Raw genomic sequence first — 16833 nt, 5'->3', positions numbered from 1 at the left:
AAATTCATCAATCAATCCTTTCATTTATGTGATAAACCTGCATTTAAAATGAATATTTACCATAAATTAAAGGTATCTTATATTATTAGATACGTTATTATAAAACATGCTTTAGTTAAGAAGTTATTGATATTTCGAGTGCAAAATGATGATATAAAACCTTGATAAAAATGCACTTTTAAGTACTAATCAAGTAGCATTTGTAAAAAAATTTTTGTTATATATATATAAAAAATAAGAATGTTACATTATAGTTGTTCTTCAATCATTTCATTAAATTATCTATTATTTCATCACAAACATAATTCATTCGAAAAGGCCTTTGGTTGCCTTGGCTTAGAGAATATGGAATAATATCGACTAAAAAATAATCAGGAATACAATTAGGCGATCATATTCTGTAAATGCAACATCTTCTTGTGACTTCCTCCTAATATAGTTATGTAGTGTCATTAATGCCACTACAATCTACACTTTTGATTTGTATGGATATGTCAGCACATTATATAAAATTCTCTATCTTTGTTTCCACACTTTAAATGAACGTTCAATAACATTATAAAGTGATAAGTGTGAATGATTAAATCGCTCTTCCTGGCTTGTTGGTTTCTTTCAATGCCAAAATTTTTGAAAGTGATATCTCTTACCTTTATAATTTATATAGACCAAGATATTCATACTCATTTAAGTACCCAATATTAACCAAATAATATTTCCCTGTAATGATAAGTAATAAAATTATAACAAATTTAATAAAAAAATATAGAATAAACATATTTTAAGTTTAAATAACAATTAATTATTGTCAGATATTTACCTTCATGAGGTTTTGAAAATTTTATAGTTGGATTGTCAATAGCCTCTAGAAAAATACAAGTATCATGAGCGCTACTTTCTCATCCTACCTAAATAAAAATGAATTGCATATCAAAACTACATGCAACCATTACGTTATGTGTCAGCACATCTTTTCTACTAATAAATAGTATTTGATTTTCTTGAGAAATAGAAGCACGAACATGTGTGTCATTAGTTTGAAACACCAATGCAATTTTACAAAACAAAATAAAGCAATAACCAACATTTCATAAATAAAGGATAGCAGAATCTGAAACTAATTTTTATATTATTAATTGTTGTAAACAACATCTCTCAGACCTTAAAATGAGGTATAAATCTCGGATTCATCGTAATTTCTCATGGAGTGTTTAAAAAATCAGATTCAAATTTCTCATGGAGTGTTTAAAAATTCAGATTCTTTGGGTTTCATTATATCTACTGCAAGCAAACAAATTATCTCCAACACTTCATTAAAATATCAACTCATAATTTCACCAAAATGTTGAAATATTTTTTAAACTTGCAATAGTGTACAAAAACATTGTTACCTTCTCAATAACACTCATCCTTTTCAAACTCATATTGTGTTTCCAAGTCATAACAAAGTTTTTGTAACGTCGTTGTATCCACCTAAATATGTTAACACATCGTTTCTAGTGTCCTTGTACGACTTCATTCAACCATCTCATCCATGTGTTATATGAAACTATATAAGGTTTCTTATGCTCACAAGTAGCATAATACATATGTAAAGCATCAGCAATGTATAATAATTGTTTTTTACGATCAAACTCTCGTAGCCAAAATAATTCATCCTTCTCATTAGTATAATTTTCATTTTATTTTCATCACTATCATTATTAGTTCCGCTAGAATCATCCATATCATCGCCACCAATATTAAATCCTCCATTATCACCACCATTACTATTATTAGCAGCTCCACCACTATCACCAGTACCACTATAATTAATATGATCAATTACATAATTTATCATGGTATCATAATTGCCTTCACAGTTAACACTAAACATAGTATGAACTCATTTATCTGTCATATTTACCTACACAAATTCAATTACAAACATTTGTGTTCATAATAATTCATATCATAAAAAAAAAATCCATCACTCTTTATATATCAATTGACAACACTATTTATCAGTTTGAAAGATATGAAAAAAAAAATATCATGTTATAGATTAATAACATCAATTTTATTCACAACATATATAGAAAAAGAAAAAAATAATTAAACTTCGTGTTATATAGAAAAAGAAAAAAATAATTAAACTTTATGTTTTTACGGGTTTAAAAATGGTAGGCAAGGGATGATAAAGAAAAATACACCCTAGATTATATGTATGATTTTTCATGTGAAATAAAAATTCAATCAACTGTATTTGACTTAAATATTTGGGTCGACAGGAAACTTCATTTGATATTGCATATCACCAAAATGCTTGTATGCAAAAAACCATCACAAAAAAAAAATGAAGACAAACTTTAGTAAATAATTGCATATAATTCATGTAATATTAATAAAAAGATATGGTTGGGCTTGTATTAAAAGACCATTGAAATTCAATGGCATTGAATTTAAAAACAAATAAGCCTCTGTTTTGCACTAAAAGTTATGAAAAAAATTAGAGGATATAAAAGTAACTTACAACTACAATTTATTTTGTAAGAGCTTCCAAGATTGAAAGTTTTTTTTGTTGTAGTGTATTGAAACATTCATAAAGGTTATTTCTTAGATTGAAGTTACAATATACATTATATAGGAATCTACGAGTATTATAGGATAAAAAAATAACAAAAATACTTTCGTAAGTTTTAGTAAATTATTATAACCAAACAAATAACATATAAATTATAGTCTATATCAATGTATTTTGAAAAAAAATTATAAATTTATTGAATGCTCATACTATATGTCAACCCTAATTACGAATATGTCTTACATATATTCTCTTGTATATATTTTTTGCTAATTTTTCATCCACTATATTCACTGCTCAATTATCACTATTTCTATTTCATATTGGTATAATCAATTTCTTTTAATGCTTTGATGAGGTCATAAATAAATCATTACTGAACTTTGGTTTACTTTTCAATTGCATGTACTCCAATTTTTTTTTCAACCTACAACCTTATATATAATTATTGTCAAGAATAAATTGTTAGAATAGTATTATTTCACACAACTTATATCACAAATGTTAAGTATTAATCATATTGTTTTGTCTAAAGCTGGACTTGATAAAAAATATAGAATTGTTATGCTGAAAACCACCGCTTCACTAATTATTAATGTTATAAAAAGAATTGTCGATTCACTTTATTTGTTGTAATTTAATGTTCTGGTTTTTGGTTATTTCTTCTAGTGTCTCACTGTGGTTTTTGGTTATTTCTTCTAGTGTCTCATTGTTTTTTTTTTTTTAATCCTATTATGATTTGGAACAATGTAAACATACATAGAATTTATAATTTTATTAATGATATGTGATTTCATCTTAATGTTTCATAAAGGCTGATACTGGAAATTTAATATATAATTGGATCCATATTGTTATTGCTATCAATAACATTACAATAATAGAACTGATTGGGATTTGAAATTTTTCTCTAACAGCTGCATAAAAACATTAGCCAACCTTAGATAAGAACATTCATAATAATTCACCATCAACATAACAACAAACAACACCATAAGTTTGTCAATATGGTTGTAAATTTAAAATATATTAGATTAGTAATCCACAAATATAATTAAGAAAAGTGGTTCTCTACTGAAATTAGCACTACTTTTCATGCTTTAATACCTCAGCTCTAGGAGCCTTTGTCCTATTATTTCAAAATTTACATTATTTGGCACCATAATAAAACTCTCGTAACATCCAGTTGTTAAAGTAATTGACAAAAAAAAAATTGAATTAACCACGACATAATTGTTCAGGACAAAATAAAAACTGAAAGCATCATTAAAGTAATATTAATCTTGATTTAGTGCTTTTGACTTCTCTGATATATTTTTAAAAACAATTTATACTTCTTATCAATATCTTTAATTGATATATATATATATATATATATCTTTTATTCCTCATAGACAAGTACTTAGTAGCAAAACAATATAAGTTATCACCGAAAGTAATTTCATGTATGGAATGGATCTCTATCATCACCTCATTAATGTTACACCCTATCTTATCCCTATTATCATTCGTGATCGAAACACGATCAAGTAGATGATCCCAACATGAAAGCAACTGAGCTCCAAACCTATAAGGTTTTTTGCTTTTATTTCTACTTTCTCACTATATTATTCTCTTTCTTTTCTCTTTCCACTGCTATTTGTGGTATTGTTATTTCTCATATTAACTCCAGGAATTAAATTACAGACATTGTCTGCATAATTAGAAAAGACATACTCCTCTGAATCACCATTTCTTTCCTCTAGATTTTCATCTTCAATAATATTAACATCCTGAGGGCTTTGATTTACAACATCATCATCAAATAAAGTTTTAAAAGATAGAGTCCAAGCATAATGTCTAGTCGTCACAATATTGCTGAACATTCTATCAAACTTACTGTAAAGTGATGGTTCAATCCTAGCATATCTAAACTTTTTAAACCCTCTGATTTTCTATATAAAAGAAATATAAAACATCAAATGCATAAATATATAAAATATGCTAAATAGTTTAAGAAACAGGACAAGATAAGACAAAGAAGGTATCAATAACTAACCTTAGTTTTTTTCTTTCACCACCCATCAGTAGCAATAATAGTTCCAAGTTCACTATTTCATCCTACTCCTATTTCAGAAATCATTTTTTTCTAAATCCTCCAGTTCGTTTTTGCACCATCCTATTTGTTTTTAAGTTGAGTCTTACTAAACGCATGACCGATTTTCTCTATGAAGACAGCCATTTTCATCTGGCCTTATTGAAATGAGTGTTTGGCCTCATTCCTCTATTAATGGTGAAAATACAAATATCACAGAATATATACAACATCTTTCTAGTCCAAGATGCTTTATCTAAGCTTTCAGCACTTTCCATTAATTTATTTTTTCTAGCCTAATTCATCAACCACAAAAGAACACATGAGTATTTAAACTTTGCAATAATTATTAAAGATGTTATATACACAGGAATTCTTACAAAATTGATATTAAAAAATGTGATAATGTTATCATCAATGCAGTTGATTCAAATATATATCCCTATTGTGTTCTATTGTGTTTATTTATGCAATAGATATATACTAATGACAATGATTAACATGGTAGATAAATTAACTTAAAGTCAAAAGACTCAAAACTTCATAACTAAAAAGAAATAATGATAGAACCATAATAAACATAATAATAATAGCTGAGCTTTCCCAGCTAACTTTTCCCTCTTAAGTTTCGACTATTAAGCTTCAGTCCATATGTATGTATTAATCTGTATGAAGTAGTGTATGAAGCAATTGTTATAATAACTAGCAAACAATATTTATTGTGGTTTAGTAGTGTTAACACTCTTGATTATTGAGAATTAATTAACCAAAGTAATGTTGATGAAGTAGACATTTTAAAACAATTTAAGCTGAATTTAAGAATTGATTTTAGATAGAAAGATCTATGAAAAATTAAAATAAATTTGTTATTTTTTCATTTTTAAGACAATTTAAAAATCATCTTTGTGATTTCACAAATATCACTCAAGTAATACAGTGTGAATGAAGTGTATAAACATGAGATGTAATTGTAATGCAAATGCACAGAAACAAACATCGAATAAATACTAGTTTGTAATTAGTTTAATTACTTTGTAAGGGATTTGAAACATGCAAATAAATCTTCATAGTGATTGTACAATCATGTTACACAACAAACACAGGGTTAGAACAAAAGAACTTTAGATGATAGGCATTCTAGTTTTAATTTAACAAGTTCATGATTATGAAATAGACATTATTTGGGTATTAATCTTTAACAATTCAAATGCAAAACAAGAAAAAGAAAAAAACATAGAAGATTTGAAAAATACGGTCTATTATTCATACCCACTCAAATAAAACATGTAACCATATTAATAGCAAAATATTTAAAAACCTAGTAAAAAAATTGACAAGAAATGAATGAATTAAAATAAAATTACTAGATTTGTAGCAAAACTCAAGATAGGTGTGAGACGGTAATCAAAACCAGATTAAACGAGTTTTTACTACCCATAATAGTTGGGTTTATAGATTTGCAATGGAGGCAAAATACATCTCTAAAAAGAGTGATGGCTTAGAGATCTAGAGATTATAACGAAAATAAAGAAGAAGCTATGAAGAAATGAAGAAATGAATTACAATGTCAATGTCAAGGAGGATAGTTTTGTCTAATATTTATAACTATATTAAGCATCTATAATTTCTTGACTAGCTTTTTATGTGGAAAGCTAGTAAAAGATGTTTTTTAATTAATGGCGGTCATACTTCAATTTTACAGCTATACCTTAATTTTAACGATTTTAACGTGGATGCACAAGCTAAACATTAATTTCATTTTATTACCAAACAATATCAAATTATGTGTGGAATAAACCACATGAGCCAACACTCTTCTCAAAGCACACAAATATGTGAAAGAACAGTTCATACAGCTCTTGACTATTACCACCAATTTGATTTCCTATACCAAGGCAAACATCCTAGCTGAGCTTCCACCAACGGTGGTTGAGTCTAAGTCCTTTTACAAAAATCAAGTTTGGTGTGCCGACTGTGGAGCAAATGCTCATATCACATCATAAGATGGAAAGTCACATCAATACTTGTTTCAAAGACCTTTGCTCGCACAAAATCAGAGGTTAGAGATTTTTTATGCTTGTCCATCAAGGAAAGCCAAACAATCACCTTTTTATTAGTCAATCTGTTAGGCTACGGTACCTCTGTCTTCAGTGGGAGATCTCTTTTTTTTATTATTATTACAATGAGATATCCGGTTGAGCTACAGCTTAGAAGATCTAATCTTTTACTGATATTGCAGTTATGCAGCCGAACTTCCTAACTCTGCATTTAGTAACCTGGAAAGAAAAGGATCCGTGATTCTTCCTTTCAAGTTATAATCATCGACAACAGTAATCATTGTGTTGTAAGTTCTATTTTTATATACACACTACAAATATGTTGATTTATTACAGATATTGTTCATTAAACACAAGTACATTGAAAAATTTTAAAACCCAGCCTGAACCCAAAAGAGCAGTAGAAAGGAGGGCAGAACCGAGCAATAGCAAGTACATGTGGATGTAAAATTGAGCAAGAATGAGAAATGTAGACGTTCAATTCATGGTATTGGCAACGTACATGATATAGCAACGTTACTATTACAATCCCAATAGCCTTAATGAGTTCAGTGGAAGAATTCATGACTTCAAAAATTAAGCACAAATATACGTTTTCCCCAAATCATCCAATTATAGGAAATAATAATTCGATAGAAAAAAGGTAATTACAGAGATCATAAGGGGAAAAACACGGACTAAAGGAATCTCTAGAGAAAATGAATTGATGCTGATGAGAGTGAATGCCATTATCTTCTGGTTTACTACTTGGGAATTGCATGATAGCATATCGCACATCAAGATTATATGGAGGGGTGAAAGGTTATTCTTATCATTTGGCTGGTCCCACTCCACAGATTCCCACCATTCTTTTGGATGCACCTGGATTCTTCCAATAGATGGAAGGCCATTTTCAAGCTGGGCTAAAGAGAGCGGTATCCTCTCTAGCTTCATGGAGCAAAAAACTTCAAGTTCTTGGAGAGCAAATCATCACCCAACTGCAAATGTTTTTTAGCTATGATAAATTTCTCAATTTCAATAGCCGCAACTTCGGCAGACTGCATTCAATGGAATGACAGCTGCCGTTGTCTCCTTCGGCTGCTATTTTCTCCTCCATTTTGTCACAAAATTCAACTTCAATCACTTCCAGGTTTCTGAGGCTCGGTAACAAGCCAGAAGTAAACAGCATTTTTTAATTGGACATGAATAATCACATCAATTGTTCCAAGACAGGAGAAGGGTGCCATTAGATGGCAATGGTTGTAAAGAAGCTCCTTCTCTGCCAAAGAGGACAAGTAAGTTCTTCAACCAGTAAACATGAAGAGTTTCAAGTCTTTCAAGTATATCGGTGGAAATTTTGAATAACGAGAGCAAGCAGTCTATACCATCACACTCACAAATTACTAAAGACTTCAGTCCAGTTGCTTGTACATTGCATATGTTTCTGGCATCATGGCATTTAGCAACCAACAGTTTTTGTATGCCTCAGGAAGTGCTAGAAAATCTCCTCTCAGCCCAATATTGCAGTTATATAACTGAACCTCTTTACTTGCATGTTTCTTTGAAATTGTAGAAAGTATAAAATATGTTATGACATGGCCACCTAGTTGTCCTAACATGAACGTACCTGATAGTTGCCTCTGTTCTACACATTTTTGGAGACACTAGTTGAAATCAATGACATCGTAGAAATGGCATTTCGAAGATTCCAGCTTCCTCAAGCCTGCTACTTCCTCCACTTCAACTGATCTGGAACCTCCCAAAGACTGGTGCGGGCAGAGAAATTGTAAATTGGAGAGATTAGATAACACAATGGCAGGAAATTCCTTGAGTCTAGTTCTGTCAAGATTAAGATACCTCAGATTGCACAGCAATTCTAGCCCATGAGGCATCTCTTCAAGTGTAGCATAACAGAAATCCAACATCTTCAATGTCTTGAGCTTCGCTAATGATGGTACATGTCTCATCTTGTAACAGTCCATCAGCAACGATGCAGTGAGACACGCAATACCAGAGATGGAACCTGGTAATTCATGTATAGCAGTAAAACAGAGGTCAAGAACCTTGAGCCCACACAATTGTTCGAGAAAAGAATCCGTAATTAATTCCAGTTTGTAGTTTCCACATAACAATAAGGTTGCAAGTTTGGGACACCTTGGTGAAAGGTTAGACGGAATTTCCTTGATGTCAATTTCCATTAATTACACTGTCAAGGTCCTCGGTCCATTTCTCCTCATCTGGGAATTCTGTTAATTGAACACCAGCTTCAACCATGGCTCTTGAATCATAATTTGCAGGGCCATATCCCTGATCAAGTCATGCATCTTGACATATCTATAATCTTCAGTTATAAAACTCTCCAATAAGCATGCACTCTCGAGTTTATTAAGCATGGAGTGGCCCTTATCAAATTGGGATTGCCTGCTCCCTATAGCTTCTATTATTCTCTCAACAATCAAATACTCTTATCACTTCATTTCTGTTGATCTTGGAATCCTCTGGAAATAACGCACAATGTAAGAGACATTGTTGCAATGATGAATCATTCAAGTGTATATAACTAAATTTCAACATCCTGAACACCTCAAGTTCCATGCTACTTTGTCCAAGTTTTGATTCTTCCCATTTCTCTTGTACTTTCCTCCATACATAAGCATCTTCCACTCCCCTCATGCTTCTCGCCAAAGTTTTAATCCCAAGGGGCAAACCAGCACATTCACTCGCAAGAAGTTTTGCCAAAGGTTCCACATTGATGTCATAATTCCCTAGTTCCTTGGCAAACAAACTCCAAGCCTCATCCTTAGAAAGAGGCTCCAACTTGACCACGTTCTCTAGGCAGCCCATCCATTTACAAACATCTGATGATCGAGTTGTAAAAATCAACTTGCATTCTCTCTCTCCAATAGGAATTCCCACCTTCACTGCGTCAAAATGGTACCACAAATTATCTAAAATCAGTAAAGATGTTTGTTTTGAAACGAATGCTTTTGAAAGTTTTACAGCCCTTCTCTTCTCATCATCTTCATTTGAAAGATCCAAATCAATGCTCTCGGCAATCAGATTCTGTAACTTATAAACGCTAAAATCTTGTGTTACGGTAATCCAATAAACATGACGAAAATAGTTTGGTCTTTTTAGAAGCAAATTATGGATATGCGTCACCAGTGTTGTTTTGCCCATGCCCCCCTCACCACAAACACCAATAGTTAAAACCTGCTCCTTATTTAACAGACACCAAAAATCATCCGTATTTCTTTCAAACGCTTGACCCACTTGCTCCGTCTCCTCTTGTCTCGTGTACCCCTTCTGGAATCAAATCTACAGCCATGCTCTCTCTGCCACAATTCAAATCATCGTTCTCCGTTGACAAACCATATATCTCACGCCAATTTTTTTCAATTGATTGACCAACTAGGTCCGTTCTTGGAAATGCATTTCCACTAGTCTCATGTGCATCAACAATATTCCCTTCAAGAGAGCTGCCCATTTTAACAAGCTGGACCAATTCTCCAGCACTCTTGTTCTCTATTTTATCGGTGCTTTCAACCTCCATTAGCATCTCTTCTACATCTCTCGCAAGAGTTTCAAATTCTTTCTTCTCTTCTTGAGAGGAAGTTGAAATCATATTAGCCTCCCCATTATTGCTTGAACTTGGCATGGTTTTACGTTTCTTTTTTGTGCCATAAATAGCTGGGAAGGCTGCTTCTTGGATCTCTTTAGGCACTTTAGCACAAACATTAATGCCACGCCCTTTGACTCCAGCGAAATGCGATTTGATCCTCGAAATTGAAGTAGCAGAAGCAAATATATACTCACAAAACATGCACTTCAAAAGACCACCAGTCATCTTCTCCACATAATCCCAGAAGGGATCATTCGGTCTAACCATGTTTTACCTCTTTTCAAGTTGATTCCTAAATACACAAACAAAATTCATTTGAGAAGAAAGTAAGTTAAACTGGATTAATAAATTCAAATTAGATTTTCTTTTTTGAGCAACTAATTTATAAAGAAGTAGAGGGTGTTGATTTTGCCACACCACCCATATATATATAACGGCACACTTCAAAGCAGTGGTGTAATGTGCTGTTGTCGCTGAGCTTACAAGGGGTATGCCGTTATAAAGAAACTGCGCGTAAGAATCACCACCCAGAAGTTGATGATACAAAGAGGCAACATGCCAACCTATAAATAAACATACAAAAGGAATGAAAAACAAAAGCATGTGTAGTTTACCGTAACTTCAACAGACAGCAGAAAATAAAACAAATAAATAGGAGAACGAAATGAAGACAGCATAGCATACCTCCTAGCTCTAGCTGGCCAGCTGGGTTTGGTGTGGTTTTCTTCTTAAAAGATGTTGAGGCCAAGAAAGGAACAGGCAAAGCCAGTTGCTAGAATCTTCACCTTAAACGCGTCCCACGCGAGCTTTTATCTTGGGAAGATGCTGGTAAGAAACTAGCATTTATTGTCGACAGACCGCCGCCTTTGAGATTACGTTTTCGTTAAGAGTTCTCGTGAAGAGTTCTCGTAATTTATGTCAGCTTCATATTTTAAATTAAGTTCTTACCAATTATGGTCCTCGATTTTGTTTCTTTACTGCAATTCGGCCCAATTACAAATAATCCAGATTGAATAGCTTTTTCTGGATGATTTTGTAGGTGCAAAAACAAAAACAACCTAATCCTTCCCACGTTATCCTCTCGAATGGGATCATCAGAAAAAAATATTCACAACACGAAAAGCATCGGTGACGAATTAATAAATAATTAATTTTGGTGAAAGCGAGAGAGGGTAAAAAAGAGGTTAATTTACGAAACGTGAACAACCGGGCACCAAGTAAAACTGTTCTTGTCTTCTTCCTTAAGAGTGTAAGAGGTTTGCCTTCGTAAGGAAAAGTAAGAAAGATTAACTGCTCTTTAGTCTTACATTAAATATTATATTCTTCTTCTTTTCTTTCTTTTGACAATGATGATATTAATGAACATTGCAGGACGCTTCTACTCACACGACAACCAGGTTTATAAATTTCCAGTACGAGGATTGCCGACAAAGGCTCAGGCAAAAAAGCAAAGCATTTCAATAAGTCAATGAATTCCCATTTTTTTCCTTTAAACAAAGATGAGATATTATTTATGATTCCATGTTGGAATGACGACCGACAGAATGTGAAAGATATAGTAATTAAGAACAATTTTATATAACATCATATTTTTTCCCAGATTCGTGAAATATCTGAAGATAAAAGCCAAGTTCAGATAGGATATAAATATTATATTGTCCGACCGAAATCCTAAACCCTGCCCGAACTGTCCTCAAAACCTAAAGATTTAAGAAAATTACAGTTGTACCCAGAGATATATATATATATATATACGTGTGTGTGTGTGTGTGTGTGTGTGTGAAAAAGTAGGGCATCCCCTCTCCAGCCATCAGACTTCCCTTCTCTTGCTTTCTCCCTCTTGCTCTATTCTCTGATCTCCAGCTAGCAATGTGTAGAGAGGATATAATCTCCAAATGGTGGATGAGGCGAGAGCTACTTGTCTTGCTCAAACAAGGTAATTAACCTCATTTCTTCAATTTAATCATGCCTAGCTAGAAACATTTGCATAAATATTAATGCTATGTTTTATTATTCAGATATATATACACCTCTTAATATGCTTGGTTTGATTCATTCTAGTCAATCAATTCCTTAAGTACTTTTTAATATTTGCCTAGTCGCTTTGCTTTTGCACATTTTATGCTCAATTTCTTTCCAAATTTCAAGTCATAGGGTAATCTTCACTTGATTTTATTTAATGATCATTCGAATATTTTCTGCAGAAAATTACCTGATCGGGTCAAGTTTGATTTATACTTGATACGGTTTTAATTGGATCCGGGTAATAAATTTAGGTTCAGGTTCTGGTTTAGATATGGATATTAAAAAAACCCTACTCATGATATTCATTGCCATCCCCATCCCGATCCCTAATTCCATCTCTCCCTGCTTCCATTTTTGCCATGCCTTATGAGCCATTTCCACGCCCAGCTACTACAGAATAAAAGCCAGCGACCTGCCCAACGACTATTACGTTTATGGGCCTGGTTCATTTGGATGAACAGCCATTGGTTCAGTTTAGACTGGCTCGTTAAGCAGCGAGCATTAACCACAAGTCCGCACGGGAGGTAGGTGATTTACTTTTATGCTCAAAGTGAAGTTCTGATAGGTATCCATTCCCAAACAAAATCAGTTATCTTGGCGCAACATAAAACTGAAACTGAACTCCCAAGAGAGAATGAAAGCTAAAGCAAAGTTTACGAGAGAAGGACTCATATATCACTAGATGCTGGTAGCTATCCCCTTGCCACAGATAGTTGAAAAACAAAATAGGCAAGAAGGACCCTCATCAAACAAAAGATACAGAGCACTTCCCTGTAAACAGCTTCAGAAGATACAAGAACTAGATTTCGGCCTACTGGTATCCTTCCCACACCACATACAAAGGTCGAACCATATCTGTCACACCTTAGAGATACAGTGGAGATTAACATTCTGTGATGATGTTTGCCAACCTGCAAAATCAAATTTATCAGCAACGATGAGGGTGGTATGCAAATGAATTATTTATGAAATGTGCATGAATGAACAAGCAAGGCAGCCATTGGTAATTAGAAACCTTCACATCCTAAGCATCTTTGACGTGCAAAAGGAAAAGAAGAACCATTGGAGATTGAGCAAAAAACAAAGAAGTGAACGCACCTTGAAATTTAAAAGGCTTACTAAAGTTCAGAGACTCTCCTGACATGTGATGTGGTAATGCAATCTTAAAACACAGAAAGAGAATTATCTTAATGCCTTGAGCATTGGGTTATGAAATATCAAGCATTTAGAATGGGCTATGACAAAATCTTTAACTGAACTGGCTCCAAAACACAGACGCAAAGAAGTTAGTTGAGTTCAACAATCTAACTATCAAGCTAATATGCAAAACTGGAATAACAGAATCATGTCAAATTTTCAGCAAAATTCAACCTTCCATCCACCATACCACCCAGCCAGTTCATCAACTCAAAACATAAGCAATTACAAACAAAACAAAATTCTATAACACAATTTTCAAGGGTAGCTTACCAAAGCACTGGGAAATCAATCACAGATGCAACCCAGCAAAAAGTAACTCCAATTCCTCATCTTGTGATACAGTCCTCTAACAAAATTAAAAAACGAAAGATTTTCAAATTTGCCTGTCAAATTAGCATCTCATTTAAGCCCACAACTTTTGCTGGTAAATAATTCGGATACCTTAAGGGACATAAGTTGCAGGATCTTATTGAGAACACGCAAACGATGAGTAGCATAAGTGCTGGTTGCAGGGAGTTGATTGATTCTCTTCATTTCTTCATGAACTGCTGCCGTCTTCTCTTCCTCACCCATCTGTTTCCATCGAGGCGTAGATGATTGTGTATTTGTCGTGGTATCCATAGCCTCCATCGTCAACTAGGCCACACAGACACCAATTTCCTTCAAATCTCTGCAAACCCAATAAGATAAAGATAGGAAATTTAAAAAAAAAAAATATGATTCAAATTAGAGTAATTATTAATTGAGATAATCGTGCACAATCCCTTTACGAAAGTGTTTGGTTGCTGAGAAAAGAGAGAATAAAGAGTACCGGATCTTTTCTTTTCTTGCAATTTCTCGGTAACCAAACAGAGCGTAAAATTAGAGGGAGAGACAGAGGGTTACAGGTTTCGTTCGTCTGCCGATTTGTGAGAGAGGAATTTTTGACGAAGTGTTGTAGAGCGAAGGGGGAGAGATAGAGCCTAAAAACTCACCGCTTTTGCTGATGGCAATGGCTGTGATTTGTTAAATGATGGTTTGATTTTGTATTTGAAAAGTATTTAAAAAATAAAAAATTTATTTTAAATTAATATTTTTTTGATATTTTGAATGTATTAATATTAAAAATAATTTTTTAAAAATAAAAAATATTATTTTTATATATTTTTTAACTTAAAATACTTTAAAAATAATTATTATCACACTCATAAACACTCTCTAAGTTTTTTACTATTTTTTTATATTATTCGTATAAAACACGTTTTATCTTGGGTTAATAATTAAATATATTAAAATGATATTTTTTTATTTTTAAAATTTTATTATTAACATTAATATATCAAAACAATTTAATGTTATTAACAATTAAATTAAAAAAAAATTAAGTTTTCCACTGCATTCTTATGTTATTTACATAAAACTCATTTTACCTTGTGTTAGAAATTAAATATATTAAAATAATATTTTTTTATTTTTAAAAAAATTAACATCAATATATCAAAATTATTTAAAAAAATTAATTTAAAATAAAAAAAATTATTTTTTTTAAAATTGCTTTTGCATCGCAAAAATAAATGGTATCACATTGTTTAATATTGTGCTAACAATTATTTTTTAAAGTATTTTTGATATTAGTACATTAAAATAATCTATAAAAACCAAAAAGAAATTAATTTAAAGTAAAGAACAAATTTTAATTTTTTTAAAGTATTTTTAAAATATAAAAGCAAACAAACTCTTTTAAAGAACAAATTTTAATTTTTTTAAAGTACTTTTAAAATATAAAAGCCATGATTCATGCTTCAACAAGTTTTAACACATAGTTTTATAAATTCATTATCAACTTAGTTTTATAAATTCATTATCAACTCACTTTTATTTTTATTATTATCATCAAAAACACTAAAGATTGCTTCGGGGGTAAGATTATCTTTTCATCATGATGTAATTGTCTTTAGCATATTTTATGGGGTTATATTTGTCATTCCATTCTCTTTTGCAGAATAAAATTACTATTTTGACCTTGCAAAACAAAAATTTTATGCTTTTTCCTTAGGGATGTTCTTGTCCTTTCATTTTTGTAGAATAGTTAAATTACTTTAAAAAAAATATAACTTTCTAATAAATGTATTTTGGTTATTTAATATTGGTTTCCTTGTAGGTTTTGAGGTTTCTTAGAGGTATTATTATAATTAATATATATTTGATATTATTTAAAAAAAAAACTGTTGGAGCGTGTAGGTGGCCATGTGCCTTTTAGGAGATATGTGGGAGGCCTTTTTAAAATTTATGCCACCTATAAAAATTTCATAATAGCCCATAGGCAAGGGTAATGGTGATTTTGATCCTCATTCTTTGAATTGCTATTTTTTTCAATATTTTTGTATGACTGAAATTTTTTTAAAAAAATATCATTTAATATTTAAACAATATTTTTTTACGTGGTAGCTTCTACATTTAGATGCGTGCCATAGTTTTGATGTATTGATTAGCTACAAACCATGCATTTTAATTGTTGGGACCCACAAAAACTTGTATTCCAACCGCAGGATATGAAAAAGTCATTTTGGCTTGCTTTTGAGTGTGTGTTGTTCAGAAAACATTGCTTTTTTTTTTCTCCAAAATAACCTCTTCTTCTTTCATTGATATATCCCTGCTCTCCTTACTATGTTTCTCCAACCTTATACAAACCACACATCATCCTCTTTGTTAGCTAATTAGAGATGCTGGCCATCTTTAAGTATTGATATTGCCATACTCTTTCCATTGTGCATCACTTTCTTATTCCAATCTCGATAAAAACCTCACACACTCACCTTGTTTTGTAGCTGATTCTCTGCTCGTGCCACTATTCTTCTATCACACATTCCAACCTCACACATATCACACCCAGCCACTTTTTTTGTAGCTGATTGGAGATCTCGGCCATCCCGACCATTAGCCAATAGATCTGTTACCTTCTTCAACTCTTTTCGTGGTTATGGTTCTTCTTCATAAACTAGAAATGCTTGAAGACATGCTAACATTATTATGATTTTCAGGGTAATTTTCATGTGAATTTATTTTAAAAACTTTATATAACACCAGATCTGCTGCAATAACCATACCCTTCTTCTTCTTCTTTTATAATTTGTCTCATTTTATTTGGATTTAGAAATCAATAAGCTGATATATTTGTATCTTGGAAAGAATAACAAACTCTCATTTTGTTGAGGCGTTCTATTTTATGTCCCGAACCAAAAAGGGCTTCTAAATCTATCTCTTAGAAAGCACGGCTGTGTCGATTGATCCTAAAAATCAAAGTCAATGTCTATATTTTTTTTTTTTAGTTACATGT

At 32.0% G+C, this 16833-nt stretch overlaps 2 protein-coding genes across 6 annotated transcripts in view; both read right to left on the bottom strand.

The window, feature by feature from the left end:
- The window catches only part of LOC105139700 (uncharacterized), a 24126-nt gene extending 12918 nt beyond the window's left edge, over positions 1-11208 (bottom strand). Inside the window, exons 1-3 of one of the 2 annotated variants that reach the window (XM_011046255.1) lie at positions 10977-11208; positions 10710-10855; positions 9888-10584 (exon numbers count right to left, since the gene is read on the bottom strand). In XM_011046255.1, coding sequence (XP_011044557.1) covers positions 9927-10559 — 633 coding nt within the window. In that variant the 5' untranslated portion in view covers positions 10560-10584; positions 10710-10855; positions 10977-11208 and the 3' untranslated portion in view covers positions 9888-9926. Of the gene's footprint in view, positions 10585-10709; positions 10856-10976 lie in introns of those variants that run through there. The other variant, XM_011046256.1, reaches the window with a different exon arrangement.
- Positions 11209-12952: 1744 nt separating this feature from the next.
- On the bottom strand, positions 12953-14510 carry LOC105139698 (uncharacterized). Of its 4 annotated transcripts, none has more exons than XM_011046249.1 (4): positions 14492-14510; positions 13959-14185; positions 13788-13863; positions 12953-13228 (listed from the first exon to the last, which is right to left on the bottom strand). In XM_011046249.1, exons 2-3 carry the CDS (start codon positions 14145-14147, stop codon positions 13807-13809), a joined length of 246 nt encoding a protein of 81 aa, XP_011044551.1. In that variant the 5' UTR covers positions 14148-14185; positions 14492-14510; the 3' UTR covers positions 12953-13228; positions 13788-13806. The 4 variants fall into 4 exon arrangements, with proteins under 4 accessions (XP_011044551.1, XP_011044550.1, XP_011044552.1 ...); XM_011046248.1 differs by lacking the exon at positions 14492-14510 and adding an exon at positions 14329-14485; XM_011046250.1 differs by lacking the exon at positions 14492-14510 and adding an exon at positions 14329-14485 and having other exon boundaries at positions 13959-14177.
- Positions 14511-16833: the final 2323 nt, after the last annotated feature.

Source organism: Populus euphratica, unplaced genomic scaffold (genome assembly GCF_000495115.2).
Source record: "Populus euphratica unplaced genomic scaffold, PopEup_1.0 scaffold280.1, whole genome shotgun sequence".
NCBI classification, from domain to species: domain Eukaryota; kingdom Viridiplantae; phylum Streptophyta; class Magnoliopsida; order Malpighiales; family Salicaceae; genus Populus; species Populus euphratica.
The sequence above is the reverse complement of the archived record's forward strand: the minus strand, read 5'-3'. Positions and strand labels throughout refer to the sequence as shown.